This window comes from Calliopsis andreniformis, chromosome 6 (assembly GCF_051401765.1).
Source record: "Calliopsis andreniformis isolate RMS-2024a chromosome 6, iyCalAndr_principal, whole genome shotgun sequence".
Taxonomy (NCBI): Eukaryota; Metazoa; Arthropoda; class Insecta; order Hymenoptera; family Andrenidae; genus Calliopsis; species Calliopsis andreniformis.
Window position 1 is genome coordinate 12915733 of NC_135067.1, and position 15861 is coordinate 12931593.

The window sequence follows — 15861 nt, forward strand, 5'->3', positions numbered from 1 at the left end:
GTCAACGAGCCCGCCATCTCGTCGCGCCGAAACAATCATTTCGGCACGGTCCGCTCCAGGTAACCGAGTTTTACGTAAGAAACGGCAGGAACATCTGGAAGTTTGCGCACGTGAAAGTGGACTACCAAGTTACAGGCAACGGTCAGTTAATTCCGCGACCGCTCGGCTAATATTCTGCAACTCCAACTGGTTCCCGTGGCGATCACGGAACCGAGCAGCGATTCCAAGCGGTTTTTTGCCAACTCCAATCGTCGCGATCGCTTTTCCACAGGGGAGTTTCCCACCGAGAAAATTACGCGATCCTCAACTACCACCTAATTGACACATCAAAGACGGTTTTTTCATCCACACCGCAACAACGTTTCGAGAAGTCGCTAATCGCCTTAGTTCCACGTCAGGAACACCGAAACGAAACCGCGCACACCCGATTACTAAGTAAGAGTAAGAATCCCTTGCGCAACTTGCCTAAGGACGAAGCCCTTAGTCATCCAACCTCCTTTAAAAACAATTACAACGAATGCAGAGTAAAATAGAACACAATCTATAAGGTTCATCTTATTTCCCTCCGCTGCTGAACACGACCCTGAGAGGTCTCGTTCCAACGAACTCGTAATTTTCCCATGACGAACAAAAGGGAAGCCTGACTAGTACCGCGTACACCTGAGTCACACTCACCTTGCAGCTTCTTAGACCAGTCTTATCCAATGGTTCATTTCAGTTCACCAGGGCGCACAGATCGTCCTGACGCTACGAGGAGCCCTTATATCGCGCACAAGATCACAGCGGGCACGGTACCCACTGACAAAACAGTCAAACTTCAGCGAGGAGGAAGTAAACAGTAGCTCAACCTCGAGTTCTCTTATGGAGAGGGTCGATACGAAAGAAAATCACTGATTCTGACGAAATAGCGATGGAATCGATCCAGAGGATCCTTCCGCGGTGAACTCACGAGGTGGACGATCGGTGTTAGGTCAAATGGGCGCGGATGTTGTACATCTTCGCGAGAGACTCGGATGCACCGGCGGAGCGCGGTTGTTCGGACCTTAGTCGGCGGAATGCTCGGAGACAAATGCAAGTCGATCGAACGACGGCCGTGTCAAAAAACCTGGGTGTAAATGGGGGAGAAAAAAAAGCGTTCGCCCGACCATTTTCCCTTTCGCCCGGCTCCACGGCTCGCCACCACCACCGGCGTTGCTCTCTGCGTGGTACACGCTGCCCCTACCCTCGGACAGGTACACCTCGAAAGCCTCCCCTCCCAGGAGCACGCGTCGCCTCGTTCCTCTTACTGACTGATAGCTGCAGTGATATGCGTGACTCGCTGCCCAGATAGCACGCGATGTCTTCAAGACGTCTGTTTTAGATTCATTTTATGCCTGAACGTCTTACAATACAATTTGGACGTCATAAGAACATCTGAGAGTGTACGTTTTGATGACTTCTGAAATTTACGCCCATAAGACATATTACATGAGACGTATTACAACTTACGTCTTTGGACGTCTTATAGACGTTTAGTTATTGTCTGAACGTACTTTAGACGTAATTTGGATGTTTTTAAGACATCTTATGAATATTTTTTAAGACGTCCTATTTTGTTACTTTGGATGTTTTAAAGACCTATTTCAGGCATTTTTAATGTCTGAACTGAATATCTTTAAAATTAACTAAATGTCTTTAATACACTTTCAAAACGTCTCTGTGCTATATGAGTGTGGATCGAGGATACGTGTGCACGCGAGTGTGCGGCCCTATTAGTGGTTTACGCTTTGTGTACCGAGAGGACCAGAAGTGGGCCACAGGTGAAATTGAAGGTCTTTGAAATTGAAAGGTGTTGTTCTTACCCTTGTTTTTTGAAACAAGGCTGTTTGGATTTCATTACTGATTGTTTTATTTTTTCAGTTTTATTCCCCTTATTTCCCCTTTTACAGTCGCTCTTGGATTAATTATGTTCTGATTGGGTTGAAAATTATACTGATATCTTAATTTTGTAAAGTGGTTTCAATGCCACTGAATTAATTCGCTTGTAATATTGATAGCACACCAGTCGAGGATTGAAAAGTAATAATTATTGAGTAATAATTATCTACTCATTCATTGAATGAATGTCAGTTTGATGCATCAATATTGGGATCAATAAAGAAAACTAGAACGTTTTATAAAGGGTTCGAAATCGCGCAACCTCGTTCTTTGTTGCTATACATATAATACGCATTTGTGAAAAGTTATGTTCACAATTCGAGAACAATGTTTCTTTATATTACAGCCTGTGCGTATCAAACGAGACAACCGTTTGATTATTGAACGGTAATTGTTCTGTTTTGTGGTCTACTTTCGAATTGGAACATAGAGCATGGATTTTGTTCCTGGATTAGAATGTCAAGGGAAAGCTGATAGGAAAGAAATGGTATCTTTCCTTTCAATTCCAGTATTATTGACAATTTCTTCTAGCTTTGTATTTCCTATTGTATTAATAAAATTAATCTAAGAAAAAATATTTTCAGTTCCCTCTGATTTGTAAAATTTTTCATTTTACAAAAACCAGTCTGATGAAAAAACAGGAAATAATATCTTCATAACAATGCATGATATTACATGTCTAATGTCCAAAATATAAATCTTGTAAAATTGTTTTCATTTAAGAGGTGGCTATTGATAAGATAAGAGACTAACAATGATAATCACTTCGAAATATAAAAAAGAAGTACTGAATATGACTAGATTAATATTATATATTGCGTAAGATACATCTGGTCATCGTATAAGAAGAAAGTAGAAAGTTAAGTAAAATTATGATGTATAGAAACTAGAAATATTTCTACAATTATGCAATACAAATATGACACTGATTAATTAGGTCCTATCAATGGTTCCTCTTCAAGTTATTTATAAACTAGATCGAATACAGAAAACTAATTGTAAACCCCCAGAAAACCAAAAGAAATTTATCACTGTTCAAAATAATCGCAAAAAGTAAAATTTAATTCATGAATGAACAAGAATAAAAAGCTGCCTTTTTCTATTGATCATTACAGGACGTCTGTATCTATCGGTAAAACAGAATGATCCAGCATAGATCATTACTATAAACATAACTAACCATAACACGGTAAACAGGAAAGTTTTATTAATTAATTAATTCCAAATTAAGAATCATTTCCAACTCCAAAAAATACAATTTTCAATATAGTAACATTTTTAAACGAACATTCGATTCTTGAGGGATAGACGCTTTTCTACGATACCGATAGAACACGCATTCTTCGATTACTATGATCTATAGTAGTTAAAGCAACAAGTACCTGCGTGACTGAAGTGTCACAATGAACACGAATCAAGTTGCGCGTGTAATCAATTACGACGATGATTTCTTGTGATAATGAAATTATCTAGGAACAGTATAGCAAACTTTATCATGTAAGGCACATTATCTTAATACTGTTTATAAAGAGAGCAGCTTATTTATAGTCGTACTATTGTGGCATGTGATATTTACAACAAACAATTTGTATCCTTTTATCATCTCATATTTATTTAAGTAACTTTTTACTCGCATTTTTTTTAGATCGTGAAATTACAAAGAAAAGTTTCGCCAATTGCAGTTGTTACAATACTCGTTTACACGCTAATTAAGTCAAACCCTGAGACACCTCCGCGAAATTCATTCTCATTACAGCCAATTATACTTAAATGGATTTATACCCAACATTCCAGACCCCTCCCTCGTACGTCAGAAGATTTTCTGAGTCAAGAAAATCCATATTTGTGTCATAGTACATGCTTTGTACAATCATTACTATTGTGTCCAGCCTCAGTACCTATTCATGAAATATATTGTGTTTCTAAAAATTTTCCTGAGAACCTCCCATTTTTTCCTCATTTCCTTTAATAAAACACTTCACAATAAGTTCTTTATACCATTGATAGTGTAATCTATTGTGCACAATGAAAAAGTTTATGGTATAGAAAATTAACAACACATTGTTCTTAAGATTGATCTTAACTCTGTGTCTAGAATATATTATTGTCGTGCAGTATAATAGCAATAATGTCTGACAACGTATCAAATGAAGAGAAAAATGGGAACTATAATCTAGATCATTTAATATCCCATGACTCTGAGTATGATGATACATTATGTGTACCTGATTCTTTGGAAATTACTGTTAATGATAACGATAGTAGTGGAAATGCCCAAACTACGGAAGATTCTGATAATAGAGGTAAGTTGATAAATATGTCTGTTTCTTTTGATGTTATACCCATTAATTTTGTAATTGTAACACCAAATGTTAAAATAATACTTGTGTACTTCTGTTTGTCAATTATTAGAATGTCTTGGTGTGATACCTTTCTCTGCCATCCATGATTTACCCAAAAAATTCAAAAGCCAGAACCGTAATATTTACATCCCTGGTGAAGAAGTGCATGTAAAAATCATAGATTATGAACGTAGTGTGACCACACATCCTCTAAATCCAAATTTATATACCATTGAATTTCGTCATGGCCCATTTAGATGGACAATAAGAAGACGATATAAACATATCCAAAATTTACATAATCAATTGAAAATATATCGTGCTAGCTTAGTTATACCTTTTCCTACCAAAAGTCACAAAGAAAGAAGAAATAGTTTAAAGAGTTTAGGGGAAGCAAAAGAGAAAAAAGGTCGCAGAGGTGCGTTACCAAGGTATAAAAAAATAATTCTCTGAAAAAAACATCCTTTCTTAGCCAAGGTAATAATAAAATAAATAATTTGTATAGGTTTCCAAATAAACCTGATGTTTTAGTACCTTATGAACAGTTAGATCATAGGAGAAAAGTATTAGAAGACTACCTAGCTAATTTATTAAGAATTAAGCTTTATTTGCACCATCCTGAAACTGTAAGTTAAGATACTGTCAATGTCTGACAAATATTACCTACAAAATGTCCAAGCTAATACCAAATATTTTCAGATCAGTTTTATGGAAATCTCTCACTTATCATTCATAGCAGATTTAGGGGTAAAGGGCAAAGAAGGTCTCATTTTGAAACAAACAGGGTCAGGTGCAAGAACCAGATGTAACTTCTGTGGTCTGCTCGAAGGCATGTGTTGTATTAGATGTAACAGATTTTGTACATCTCTATGTGGTAAATGGCACTCTCGACACCTTGTGGTTAAAGATACATTTATAACATATATTAGTCCCAAAGATGGCAGCATAAAATCAGTAATTTTAATGGATAATGGTTTTGGTATCAGTTTTGGAATGTATACAACAGGCTTGAGAAATGGTATGCAGATAGCAAATCTTAATAGGCACATAGTAATTAAATGTTGGACTAGACGAAAAGCCAAAGAATGGATGGAATTTATACAAGAAATTAGTAACAATGAAGGTAAATTAATGAAATTAAGTGAAATTTAGGACTCAGTCTAGAATTCACAAGATCAAATTTTGTCATTACAGGTCGAGATTTTATACAATCTAATCCACACAATTCATTTGCACCTTATCGTTCATCTATACCTGCCACCTGGTTCGTGGATGGATCAAGTTACATGTCTGCCGTAGCAGATGCATTAGAAAATGCTAAGGAAGAAATTTTTATTGCAGACTGGTGGTTGTCACCTGAGATTTATATGAAAAGGCCAGCACTTAATAGCGATTATTGGAGACTGGATAAAATCTTACAAAGAAAAGCTGTAAGTAATGCTATAAATTCAATTTTTATGCATCATTATTTACTTAACAATCTGTTATATATAATATTTATTGCATTCTTTATTATCTAATTGCTAAAATATAAATTCAAGACTTTATAAATTAAAAGATTTACATATAAGTACTTATAATTAATTTTTCTGTTCAGTTGGAAGGCATAAAAGTATTTGTAATGATCTATAAGGAGGTAGAAGTTGCACTAGGCATAAACAGCTTTTACAGTAAACAAAAGCTTGTTGAGACATGCTCTGACAATATAAAAGTACTGCGTCACCCAGATCATGCAAGGGTGGGTGTATTTCTTTGGGCTCATCATGAAAAAATTGTAGTTGTTGACCAAAGCATTGCATTTCTTGGTGGCATTGATTTATGTTATGGTCGATGGGACACTAATGAACATAGATTAGTAGATTTAGGTAAATTGCTCTTAAATTTTGAGGAATTTTTAATTTTCATTAATTTAATCTTATTTGCTACATTTGCAGGATCAATTCATCACTCTAGTATTTACATCCCGTCAAAAGGTAGATTTACTAATACCAGTACTAAAAAGGTGTCCAGTTCTAAGACACAAAAGCATGTTTTTTTACCGCTAGCCGTCGCAACTAATACAATTGTTATGGCTACTACTAGATCTATACCCGTAATGTACGTATATTATTTGTAAAATGAAAATTAATTAAAATTACTGAGAGTAATTCTTTCTTAAGGCCAATGATGAGGAATACAGCGACAATGTCATTGACACTACCACAATTAGATCCTAGTGATTTAATGTTGATGCAATTGCCAGAAAACGATAGCATGAAATGTAATACACCAACTACAGAGCGAAAGAATCTATTTGGTATGGCAAAAGATACTATGGGCAAAGTAAAGCAGAATATAAAATTAAAAAGACAAGAATTCATTAATATGGTGTACAATCCAAACGAAGGAAGCAGTGATGAAGAAGATACGGTAGATAGGTAATTAAATTTAAAGATGAAATATAACTCTTCATTAAGTCCGTAATTTTAAGTTCGATAAAATCATAATTTTTAGTGGCACAGTACAAACTTCAGTTGAACTTTGTACACCAATGGTATATGACGAAATTGATGCACCTTCAGAATATTCGCATACAGCCAAATTATGGCTTGGAAAAGACTATACAAATTTTATTGTTAAAGATTTTAACGATCTCGAGAAACCCTATCAAGATTTAGTAGACAGAAGTACGACTCCTAGAATGCCATGGCATGATATAGGAGTCATGGTTCAAGGTGCATCAGCCAGGGATGTTGCTAGACATTTTATTCAACGTTGGAATGCAATTAAAGTAAGCACATCTAATCTTTCAGTGCTCTTATAGTAAAATAATATCTATAATTTGTGCTTATAGATGGAAAAGGCAAAATTGAATACATGTTATCCATTTCTACTTCCAAAATCATATAAAGATTGTAAAAGCTATGCCCCATTCGTTGATAGTAGTGCTATACATAATGTGGACTGTCAAGTACTACGTTCAGTCAGCTCATGGTCTGCTGGTTTCTTAGACCCTCAAACTTTGGAGCAAAGTATACAAGAGGCTTATATAAATGCTATCAGTAAAGCAGAAAGGTAACATAAATTCCTACAAGTGTAATAAATCTTGTATATTCCAAAGACTTATTTTTTAAATTATTTGCTAGGTATATATATATAGAAAATCAATTCTTTATAACACTTGCATCTATGGAACGAAGTGCCGTGAAAAATCGTATAGGAGAAACACTGCTCAAACGCATTTTAAGAGCTCACAGAGAAGGTGCAGTATTTAGGGTATTTGTAATAATGCCTCTACTACCAGGCTTTGAAGGTGAAGTTGGAGGACCAAGTGGTACAGCATTGCGTGCTATAACTCATTGGAATTATGCTTCAATATCAAGGTACATATCTTCGAATTAACTTGGTATTGTGTCGAAATATGAAATTAAAACATGTGTTTCTTTAATTACAAATAGGGGTAGAGATGCTATTCTGAATCGGTTAATTGAAGCAGGAATAGAAGACCCTAGCGAATACATCACATTCCATGGGTTAAGAACAAATGCAATGTTAAATGGCACATTAGTGACAGAGCTAATTTATGTTCATAGTAAACTACTAATTGTAGATGATAATACAGTCATTTGTGGTTCAGCTAATATTAACGACCGAAGCATGATAGCGACAAGAGATAGTGAAATTGCAGTAATAATTCGAGTAAGTAAATGAAAATTCTAAATCCTTTAAATATGAAAATCCTAATTTGCTTAAATTTTATATTTTGCTATATATTTATAGGACCGAGAGTTTGAAGATGGGAGAATGAACGATATACCGTTCCCATGTGGTAAATTTGCAGGGTCATTAAGGAAGCAATTAATTTCTGAACATTTAGGATTATTCAAAACAAATGAGAACATAGACATAAATGACATAATAAAAAATTCATTCTACAGAGATGTGTGGTGTGCTAGAAGTAATCAGAATACAGAAATCTATGAAGAAGTATTTCATTGTATCCCTACAGATAAAGTGATTAATTTTTCAATGTTAAGACAGTACCAAGACGAAGAACCTCTATGTTCATCGGATCCACTTTTAGCACAAGAAATGGTTGAGAAGATTAAGGTACAGACATTCCTAAGCATTTTGATAAGTGTCGTGTGTATTAAATTTATAGCTCTATATTTAATTTTAGGGTCACTTGGTAAATATGCCACAGAAATTTTTATGCAATGAGGATCTGAAACCTGCTGCTAGCACAGTAGAAGGTATAATGCCGACAGCACTATGGACATAGATACTACATACTTAAAATCTAATATTGATGACATTTTAATCATTATCTTTTATATTTCTTCCAATTTTAACTGAAGTTCCGAAACCATATGTTTCACTAACTGAAAGTACAAACAACTAAATATATAATACTTTTAACTAAGGACAGGTCAAAAAAAGAATCAAGTTTTCTGCTGGACAGCTTACACATACTGTAGGAAATTTGGTAACTACATTTTTTAAGTTGATTCTTTTTTAATACGGCATTAAGTACTTTATACACAGTTTTAAAATAATGTAACTCTATGTTTGTAAAGATACATATCAGCAACGAAGTATTTTTGTAGAATTAGGAAGTGTTTAACCGTAATACATTACTGACACCAACTTATACGCAAATCGTTAAGATGCGCACATGCTTTTATATCGAAATATTGTTCCCGACTCAACAAAATATAAAAATAATGTTTTAAATATGTTGCAATCTCTGCCATAATGTCTACCTCTATAGGAACGACGACACTTTTAAATATAGGAATTATTACTAATTTTAATTTTTGATTGTTTAGACGGAACGCTTATTTATAATATAACAATATTTACATGCATTTTTTAACGAGTTAACTTTTGTACGATGACTCAATTTTATAACACTATTTATATACAGAGAGACCTAAAATAAAACTGTTGCACAAATTACATTTTGCTAATATTCTACCTGCTTTTTTAATCCTCATTAACATCCAAATTCTGCGTGAAAATATATTTTGCAATATGCTTACTGTATCGCTTGCTTTCAAAATAGTATTTTTAATTATTTATACGTACAACGTTATATTCGAATCAAAGAAAAAGAGAAAGTATTTGAAATAATGTGTAACGAGACGCCATTACAGCGTCATCCTTTTCAATTCAAATGGGAAGCATCGTAAAATTTATTGAAATAATTGATCTATCTCACCTATTTTAAGTTCTTTTTTCATAAACATGGCAGGCGACTTCAGCGCAACTTTTTCTCTTGAAATATTCCTTGTTGTCTGGATCTAACACTAATTAATTTACCACAAATTCTTAAAGCACAAATTCACACTTCTCACCAACAAGTTCGAACACGTTTCCCGGCATTCACTTTCTGCGCATACATTTGCGCATGAATCTGCGCATACACTTGCGCAGCTTTGGCGGATCTTCGAACCTTATAAAGAGAGGGGATAGGCGCGCTTTTTCCTCAGTTTTAAAATTTCATAACGCCCATTCTCCGTCTCTTTGTAGAGATGAATTTTGATGTAATTTACACAGTATATATCAGTAATTGTAATACTCTTTACTATGAGTGCATTTGTACATGCTATAACTGAAAATTTAAAGATTTAAAAATTGAAATTTCAAAATTTTTGAAAATTTTCAAATTTGGTGTGTTTTAATTATATTAGTTCAGTTAACTTAGCATAGAATCGAATTTGAATTTCAAAAGTGGTAAAATGTCATCTCAACGTACTGTTGAATTAAATACTTGCGAGAAAATGGTAATTCGCATAGCCCTCTAGTGGAACATTTAGGAAAAGTTTTCACGAGCTCCCATCCGGTTCCAGCGAAGCATCTATCTTCGTTTCCGACACGTCCTGTGTTTTGATAAATATTGTGGTTTCTGGTAATGTGTTGAATAAAGTTTGCATTTTTCAACCAAGATATTGGTGTAGTGTGGATTCGTGTGTATCGAGTCTTTTTAGTTAAATAGAAATGACATATTTAAGTTCGTGGGAAGAATTCGAAAAGGGTGCTGAGAGGTTATACCTTCAAGATCCGATGAAGGTAAGTATTAATTGAATTTATACTAATTTTCTCATTCTTTTTACCATGAAATATTAAAGGTTTTTACTGGCTAATAGAGACAGTATTGGATTAACATATTTCATTCAAGAATTAAAAAAATATGCTATAAATTATGTAGGTTGTTTGACATTACAACATGACACGTCATTTCGAAGGGTTAAGGACAAAATTTTATTTACATCTCAAATGAGAAAAAAATAATATATTATATTCATGTTTTTTAAAAATAATTAATTTCTTATTATCGCTAAAATAGAAACAGAATATATATATATTTTTTTTAATTTCATATAGTTGGTAATTATACACAATATCATTGATTTGTTGCTTATTTCATGCATACTAAGTATTCTTATTTTAAATAATTATTTTTAATATTTAGAGTATCTACTATGTTATACTATTATTGGAGTAATTATTGAAATATAGAAATCATATATTTAATTATATGTTTATACATTTGATAAATTCTTAATTTCACATATGTTGGATAGAGAATATAAATCATCATTTAAAATTAACTGTGCAATTTTAACGTGATTTAAAATTTTTTTTTCTTTAATTTTTTGCAGGGTCTTTAATAAGTAGTGTTATCTCTATCACCGCTAGATGTCTATAGCGTATTGTGTCGAAAATTTTTGGATTTTAAATTTTGTTAAAAAAAAAAAAAAAAAAATGAACAATATATGCTTGTAAAGGATTCTTAAAATAATTTATTCATAAGATAAATATCGTTTATATTCTTAAAATGATTTCTATTAAATTAATTGCAAGATATTAAAAATTATTGAATGAAAGTTTTATTGACCTTAATATTAGATTACAGTTGCAAATCTGAATTGTTTTAACATGTACAGGCATTTTATTCATAAATAGTTTTATAAGTATACGTCTATAATTTCCTTTCTTTTGTTTTAGGCTCGGTACACAATGAAATATTGCCATAGGAAAGGTGTTCTATGTCTAAAGCTTACAGATGATCAAACGGTAATTGTCACTTTAAAGCAACTTGTTTTACAATACTTCCGGACTTATTTAAATAATATAACTATATTTTTGTTATAGTGTTTACAATATAAAACAGAAATTGCACAGGACTTGAAGAAAATGGAAAAGTTTATAGGGAACCTGATGAGGCACATGGCGTCTAAAGAAAGCTAAAATAAAGGACTAGATAAGGGTGGGGACATTTTTTTAAAATAAGGAATAAAAGTGCTGCGCATTTGATTCATCGTTTATGTTTCATTTCATAAGATTCTCAGTGACTGATGGGATTATAGATATTTAATTTGAATGAGGTATAAAAAACATTCTTAAATATACAATATGTGCATAAATGATCTATTCTGTATATATTTAAAGCTTCACGCTCATTTCGGTCGGTGCCGTTGCCTCCTTGTTAATGTTCTGAAACAGTGCAAAGCAGAATGAAGTGTCATGTGGGTGTATGTTTGTTTAAAAATAAATTTTTGAAGTACAGTGTACAAAAACAAGAATGTGATTTTTCTAATATTAACATAGAAGCTACAAGTACATTCTAGAAAATACAACTCCAATGGTAAGTATTTTTAGTAGCACTTTAATGCATTAGATATTAATAAAGCCAGATTCTATCTCAACTGATTTCTCATTATTGTGAGAGAAAAGCATGAAGCAATGAAAAGAAGCACTTACGATATAATGGGTTGCAGAACAGCGTCCAGAGTAGTATCAACAGGAGGGTAGATTTCTTGGTTTGAAGACAGTTCATAGCGTACCTCTCCCCCTAATTGCATTTGCGGCTATACCAAACAAAACTATTTTACTAATTTACTACGCAAAGAATTTTACGATACAACACACTACATTCTAGCAACAGCATTTCTTTAAATCAATTTCTTTTCAACTACGAGAATTTAGGAAAACACAACGAAATGCTGTTACCAGTGGGAAAAGAAGTAGCAAACCTTAACCACATATATTTAAATAAAGCGCTTAGTATTTTTAGAGAACTTTCATGTAATAAGTGCAATTTTAATAAAGAAAAATTTCATCTGTAATTTACTATTCCATTTTCCCGTCATAAGCTCGTTATTTAACATTTCTGAAGATTGTTAGGATTAAACGAAGTCTTGCCTTCCGCAAGATGAAAGCACGATACCTGAATCCGCAAGCTTATAACGAGAAAACATCGTGTTCTCTTTTGAAAGCGAAAAGCTTGAAACTACTTGAAGCAAAAGTGTTACTCATTCCTTTCTTTCTTTCGCAAAGTAATGAGCTCCACGTGAAATCAAACTAAATAAATAAATGTATAATGTTATAAAAGGTGCAAAGCGTAAAGATACGTACTACACGAGTGGGCTTAGCGCTGTCGGCAGAGCTTGAGCAGCAGCTTGAAAATTCCTGCGGCGTGCTTTCTCCGAGGCCGCTGTCCACGTTACTGCCTATCAATATTCGGTTGTTACGAGTATAATAAAAGTCCTTCCTCATATTGCACTCGGTCCTACTACCATCGTAGTACTTTGTCTCAACCTGGCTCGGCCTCGCCGCCGGCATATTATAACTTCCGTCGCGACAATGCTGTATCGCTCTCCTGTTTCGTTTGCCAACGGATCCAATCGTTCTGAAAGTGATTCCTTGACAATCTCTGGATTTCACTCCCAAATCTCAAGCCGATACCTGCTATCGATCACCATTCCGACATCGATGCACAATACATATTTGGTTTGTTTTTAGTTTACTATACGATCAAATGCGGTTAATACATATCTACATACGAGCTAATCTTGCATTCCTTAGCGGTACACACATAACATGTATTTATTTTAAACAGACGCCAGAAAATCGCACACAACAAACAAACTTTCTTTTTTACCTTCGCTAATACATATACACAGGCTTAGAGAATATCAAAACAAAAATTTCGATCCCTTTTTCAATAACATACGTGTATGAATAATTTCGACACTCCCAAATACCGAACATTTGTTCGACGAATACACGATGCATGACCACACAAATACACGAACAATGACAATACAACAAACAAATGGAACAAGTGCTACAACGTCCGAGGATGTACTTCCACGGAACAGCCAAACGTACTTCCATGCAGAAGCATGGAAATAGCAGAAGCATCAGTACGTGTGCCAGCCAGGAAATAAATAAAAACAGGTGCGACAAGCTGTTAATCTCATCGATTTATTAAGGATCTGTCATGCGTCAAATAAATAATAAGGAATGGGCATGCTTAATAGTAGACGTAATGTACATGCTCTGAATAAATTAATTAATTAAAAAAAAAAACACACATGCAAAAGGGGGAAGATTTCAAACAATGACTACGGATCCCGTCTCATCCTCCATTTGCGGAGGATGACTGTGGATGTTGCAGGCCGCCTTGAGATCATCGTACCTAGGCAGGGACGACGAGTCTGGGTCGTCCAATCGGGAATTGCTAGACTGTAGGGGACATTGCTGGAGATTTTGCGACTGAACCACTGTGTATGGTATCTCTCGACGCTGCTGCTCGCTCATCCCCGTCGTGTCGATTAGTCCGAACTCCAAGTGTCTGGAAAACGAAGCCGTGGTTTTGAGTTGGTTTCGTTATAAGAGGGGTAATTGAAAAAAGTCCTGTTAGGAATGGAATTAAGTATATTAAATGTATAGGAAGTAGTAGTTATGAGTTCTGATGAGTAGGGAATAGTAGTTATGAGTTCTTGATTGCTATAAGTAGCTGCAGGTAGATAATATAAATAAATGCATTTGAATAAGTTAGGTAGTACTATTAGGTATTCTATGTCTGTATCAGCCTGGATACAAATTAATATTTCTAGTAATACTGTATATTTATAAATAAAACTCACTTTCTAAGCTCGTCTGGCAGTGGTTGTTTTTGAGAAGGGCTTCTGTGTCTACTCCTGTGTCTCCTTCTAGGCTCCGTATGACTCACCTGTCGCAACATTATTCTCACCTCAATTATATATTAAAAAAAAGGGGAAAGAAGAAAAGCAGGAAAAGTATGTAGAAAAATTGTACGAAATGAGAAGCATACACAAGTGATGCAAGTTCAATTAAAAGACTCCTAGCAATGAAATAATGTTATTCGAACTTACGACAGCCCGTTGCACACCCTCGCCTTTCCGCTTCTGCGCCTCTCTCCATTGCGGTTCAGAGTCTACCAATTCGTGTCTGAAAAGATTCACGTGCAAATGAAAACAACGATCCCCAGCAACGAGCATTAATGGCTAGAGTGTGCAGTTTAACTCGGGAAATGTTGAGCGCCCCATTATAAGTACACGCTAACGATAAACTAAATTCGAATCCGTATACTTTTGTCAAGCACCACGTGATTACGAGTCCCAAGTCCCTGCTTATGGGTTCACTTCTTTTTTTTTTTTTTTCTTCATTGAATAATGCGAAAGTATCGTCGGGAGATTTCGTAGCGCGAGGTTGATACTTCCCAAGCGCGTCGTCATTAAAATAATTATCACCTTTACGCACTTTATGTACCCTACCGTGAGAGTATAATGAGTGCGAGGGCTTCTTTCCCGTCCTCACGGTCGATGAACTCGCCCAAGACGTTCTGTCGAGTTCTTTCGTTTTCACATGGCTGTCTAAGGAGCCTTTATCACTCCAATTAATTACCAATTAAGCCGGCACGAACATCTTAGACGGTTAATTGACTTAATGCACGTTGGGAAGCTAACGAGGTCGATAAATCGAATTTTATTGCAACTTTCTACGATGTGCCTTTTATGATTGCAATATTATGTTTATGATATTATATATAGCATCTTGTTAGTTAAATATGTGTAAATAATTAGAAATTTATCCTCTTCTGTGGCTACTGTATCAAATCTTTGTAAATACTTTTATAGAAGTTTTTATAGTGTTTAGGGTACATGTTGCTGAGCCATCCTGTGTAATGATTCTGTTCTTGAAATTGGTGTGTATTAAAAATGTACCTAGACGATCGGGAGCTTCTGTGCTTCCTGCGGTGCTTGCGATGTCCTGATCTAGTGTCCGAACCTCTTGAAAGCTCGGACTCGCAGTCGGAATGGCGACTGTGTCTTCGATGACTATGACTATGACTATGACTTCTTCTACGATGACCGCTGCGACTATGACTGTCCCCTGAACTTTGGCTCTCTACAGAGCTGCTCCTTCGCTGGAGCCTGCTCAAGAGCTGAAAATAGAGAGGAAATTCATAACTCAATCACTGAAACCTAAATTTAAAGACCATACAAATCCCTTTGATAATCACTAACTGTAACATGTTCACATTTGAGGAAGTGATATCCCCATGTACACCCCTGTCCAAAAGTATTAAGACACTCACTGCCTTCAATAACCTCCATTTTAGAATACAAATTGTCAATGATCAGAAATTTTAAGAAGTGACTGTACATATTAAAGTCGGACAAGATTTCGCTGTGTCTGACTTGCAAGTTATTCTACTGATTTCTCTATGCCTGACTTGCAACCTATTCTACCGATTTCTCTGCATCTAACCAGGCTAGTTCACATTGGAAGTAGAATAAGTTCTAAC

The 15861-nt window shown here is 34.8% G+C and overlaps 3 protein-coding genes across 4 annotated transcripts in view; 2 read left to right on the forward strand and 1 right to left on the reverse strand.

Annotated features, from left to right (window-relative positions):
* The first annotated feature begins 3942 nt into the window (after positions 1-3942).
* On the forward strand, positions 3943-9166 carry Pld (Phospholipase D). The gene is made up of 15 exons (XM_076379613.1): positions 3943-3957; positions 4013-4220; positions 4330-4690; positions 4765-4885; positions 4959-5382; positions 5454-5689; positions 5857-6124; positions 6194-6356; positions 6419-6676; positions 6753-7029; positions 7093-7313; positions 7385-7621; positions 7697-7937; positions 8019-8348; positions 8419-9166. Exons 1-15 carry the CDS (start codon positions 3943-3945, stop codon positions 8518-8520), a joined length of 3462 nt encoding a protein of 1153 aa, XP_076235728.1. The 3' UTR covers positions 8521-9166.
* Positions 9167-10090: 924 nt separating this feature from the next.
* Positions 10091-11558, forward strand: Srp9 (signal recognition particle 9). The gene is made up of 3 exons (XM_076380686.1): positions 10091-10310; positions 11250-11318; positions 11397-11558. Exons 1-3 carry the CDS (start codon positions 10239-10241, stop codon positions 11490-11492), a joined length of 237 nt encoding a protein of 78 aa, XP_076236801.1. The 5' UTR covers positions 10091-10238; the 3' UTR covers positions 11493-11558.
* A 44-nt stretch (positions 11559-11602) lies between these two features.
* The window catches only part of LOC143180719 (band 4.1-like protein 4), a 65523-nt gene continuing 61264 nt past the window's right edge, over positions 11603-15861 (reverse strand). Inside the window, exons 10-16 of one of the 2 annotated variants that reach the window (XM_076380660.1) lie at positions 15278-15498; positions 14426-14501; positions 14177-14262; positions 13726-13881; positions 12660-12933; positions 12006-12112; positions 11604-11738 (exon numbers count right to left, since the gene is read on the reverse strand). In XM_076380660.1, coding sequence (XP_076236775.1) covers positions 11702-11738; positions 12006-12112; positions 12660-12933; positions 13726-13881; positions 14177-14262; positions 14426-14501; positions 15278-15498 — 957 coding nt within the window. In that variant the 3' untranslated portion in view covers positions 11604-11701. Of the gene's footprint in view, positions 11739-12005; positions 12113-12659; positions 12934-13725; positions 13882-14176; positions 14263-14425; positions 14502-15277; positions 15499-15861 lie in introns of both variants that reach the window. The other variant, XM_076380661.1, reaches the window with a different exon arrangement.

Excerpts from the sequence above, each read along its gene's own strand:
- Pld (XM_076379613.1), top strand. Across the intron at positions 4,886-4,958 it reads ATTTGCACCATCCTGAAACT|ATCAGTTTTATGGAAATCTC; the intron begins GTAAGTTAAGAT and ends AAATATTTTCAG. Across the intron at positions 7,938-8,018 it reads AAATTGCAGTAATAATTCGA|GACCGAGAGTTTGAAGATGG; the intron begins GTAAGTAAATGA and ends ATATATTTATAG.
- Srp9 (XM_076380686.1), top strand. The coding sequence starts at position 10,239 with ATGACATATTTAAGTTCGTGGGAAGAATTCGAAAAGGGTGCTGAGAGG. Across the intron at positions 10,311-11,249 it reads ACCTTCAAGATCCGATGAAG|GCTCGGTACACAATGAAATA; the intron begins GTAAGTATTAAT and ends CTTTTGTTTTAG. Across the intron at positions 11,319-11,396 it reads AGCTTACAGATGATCAAACG|TGTTTACAATATAAAACAGA; the intron begins GTAATTGTCACT and ends TTTTTGTTATAG.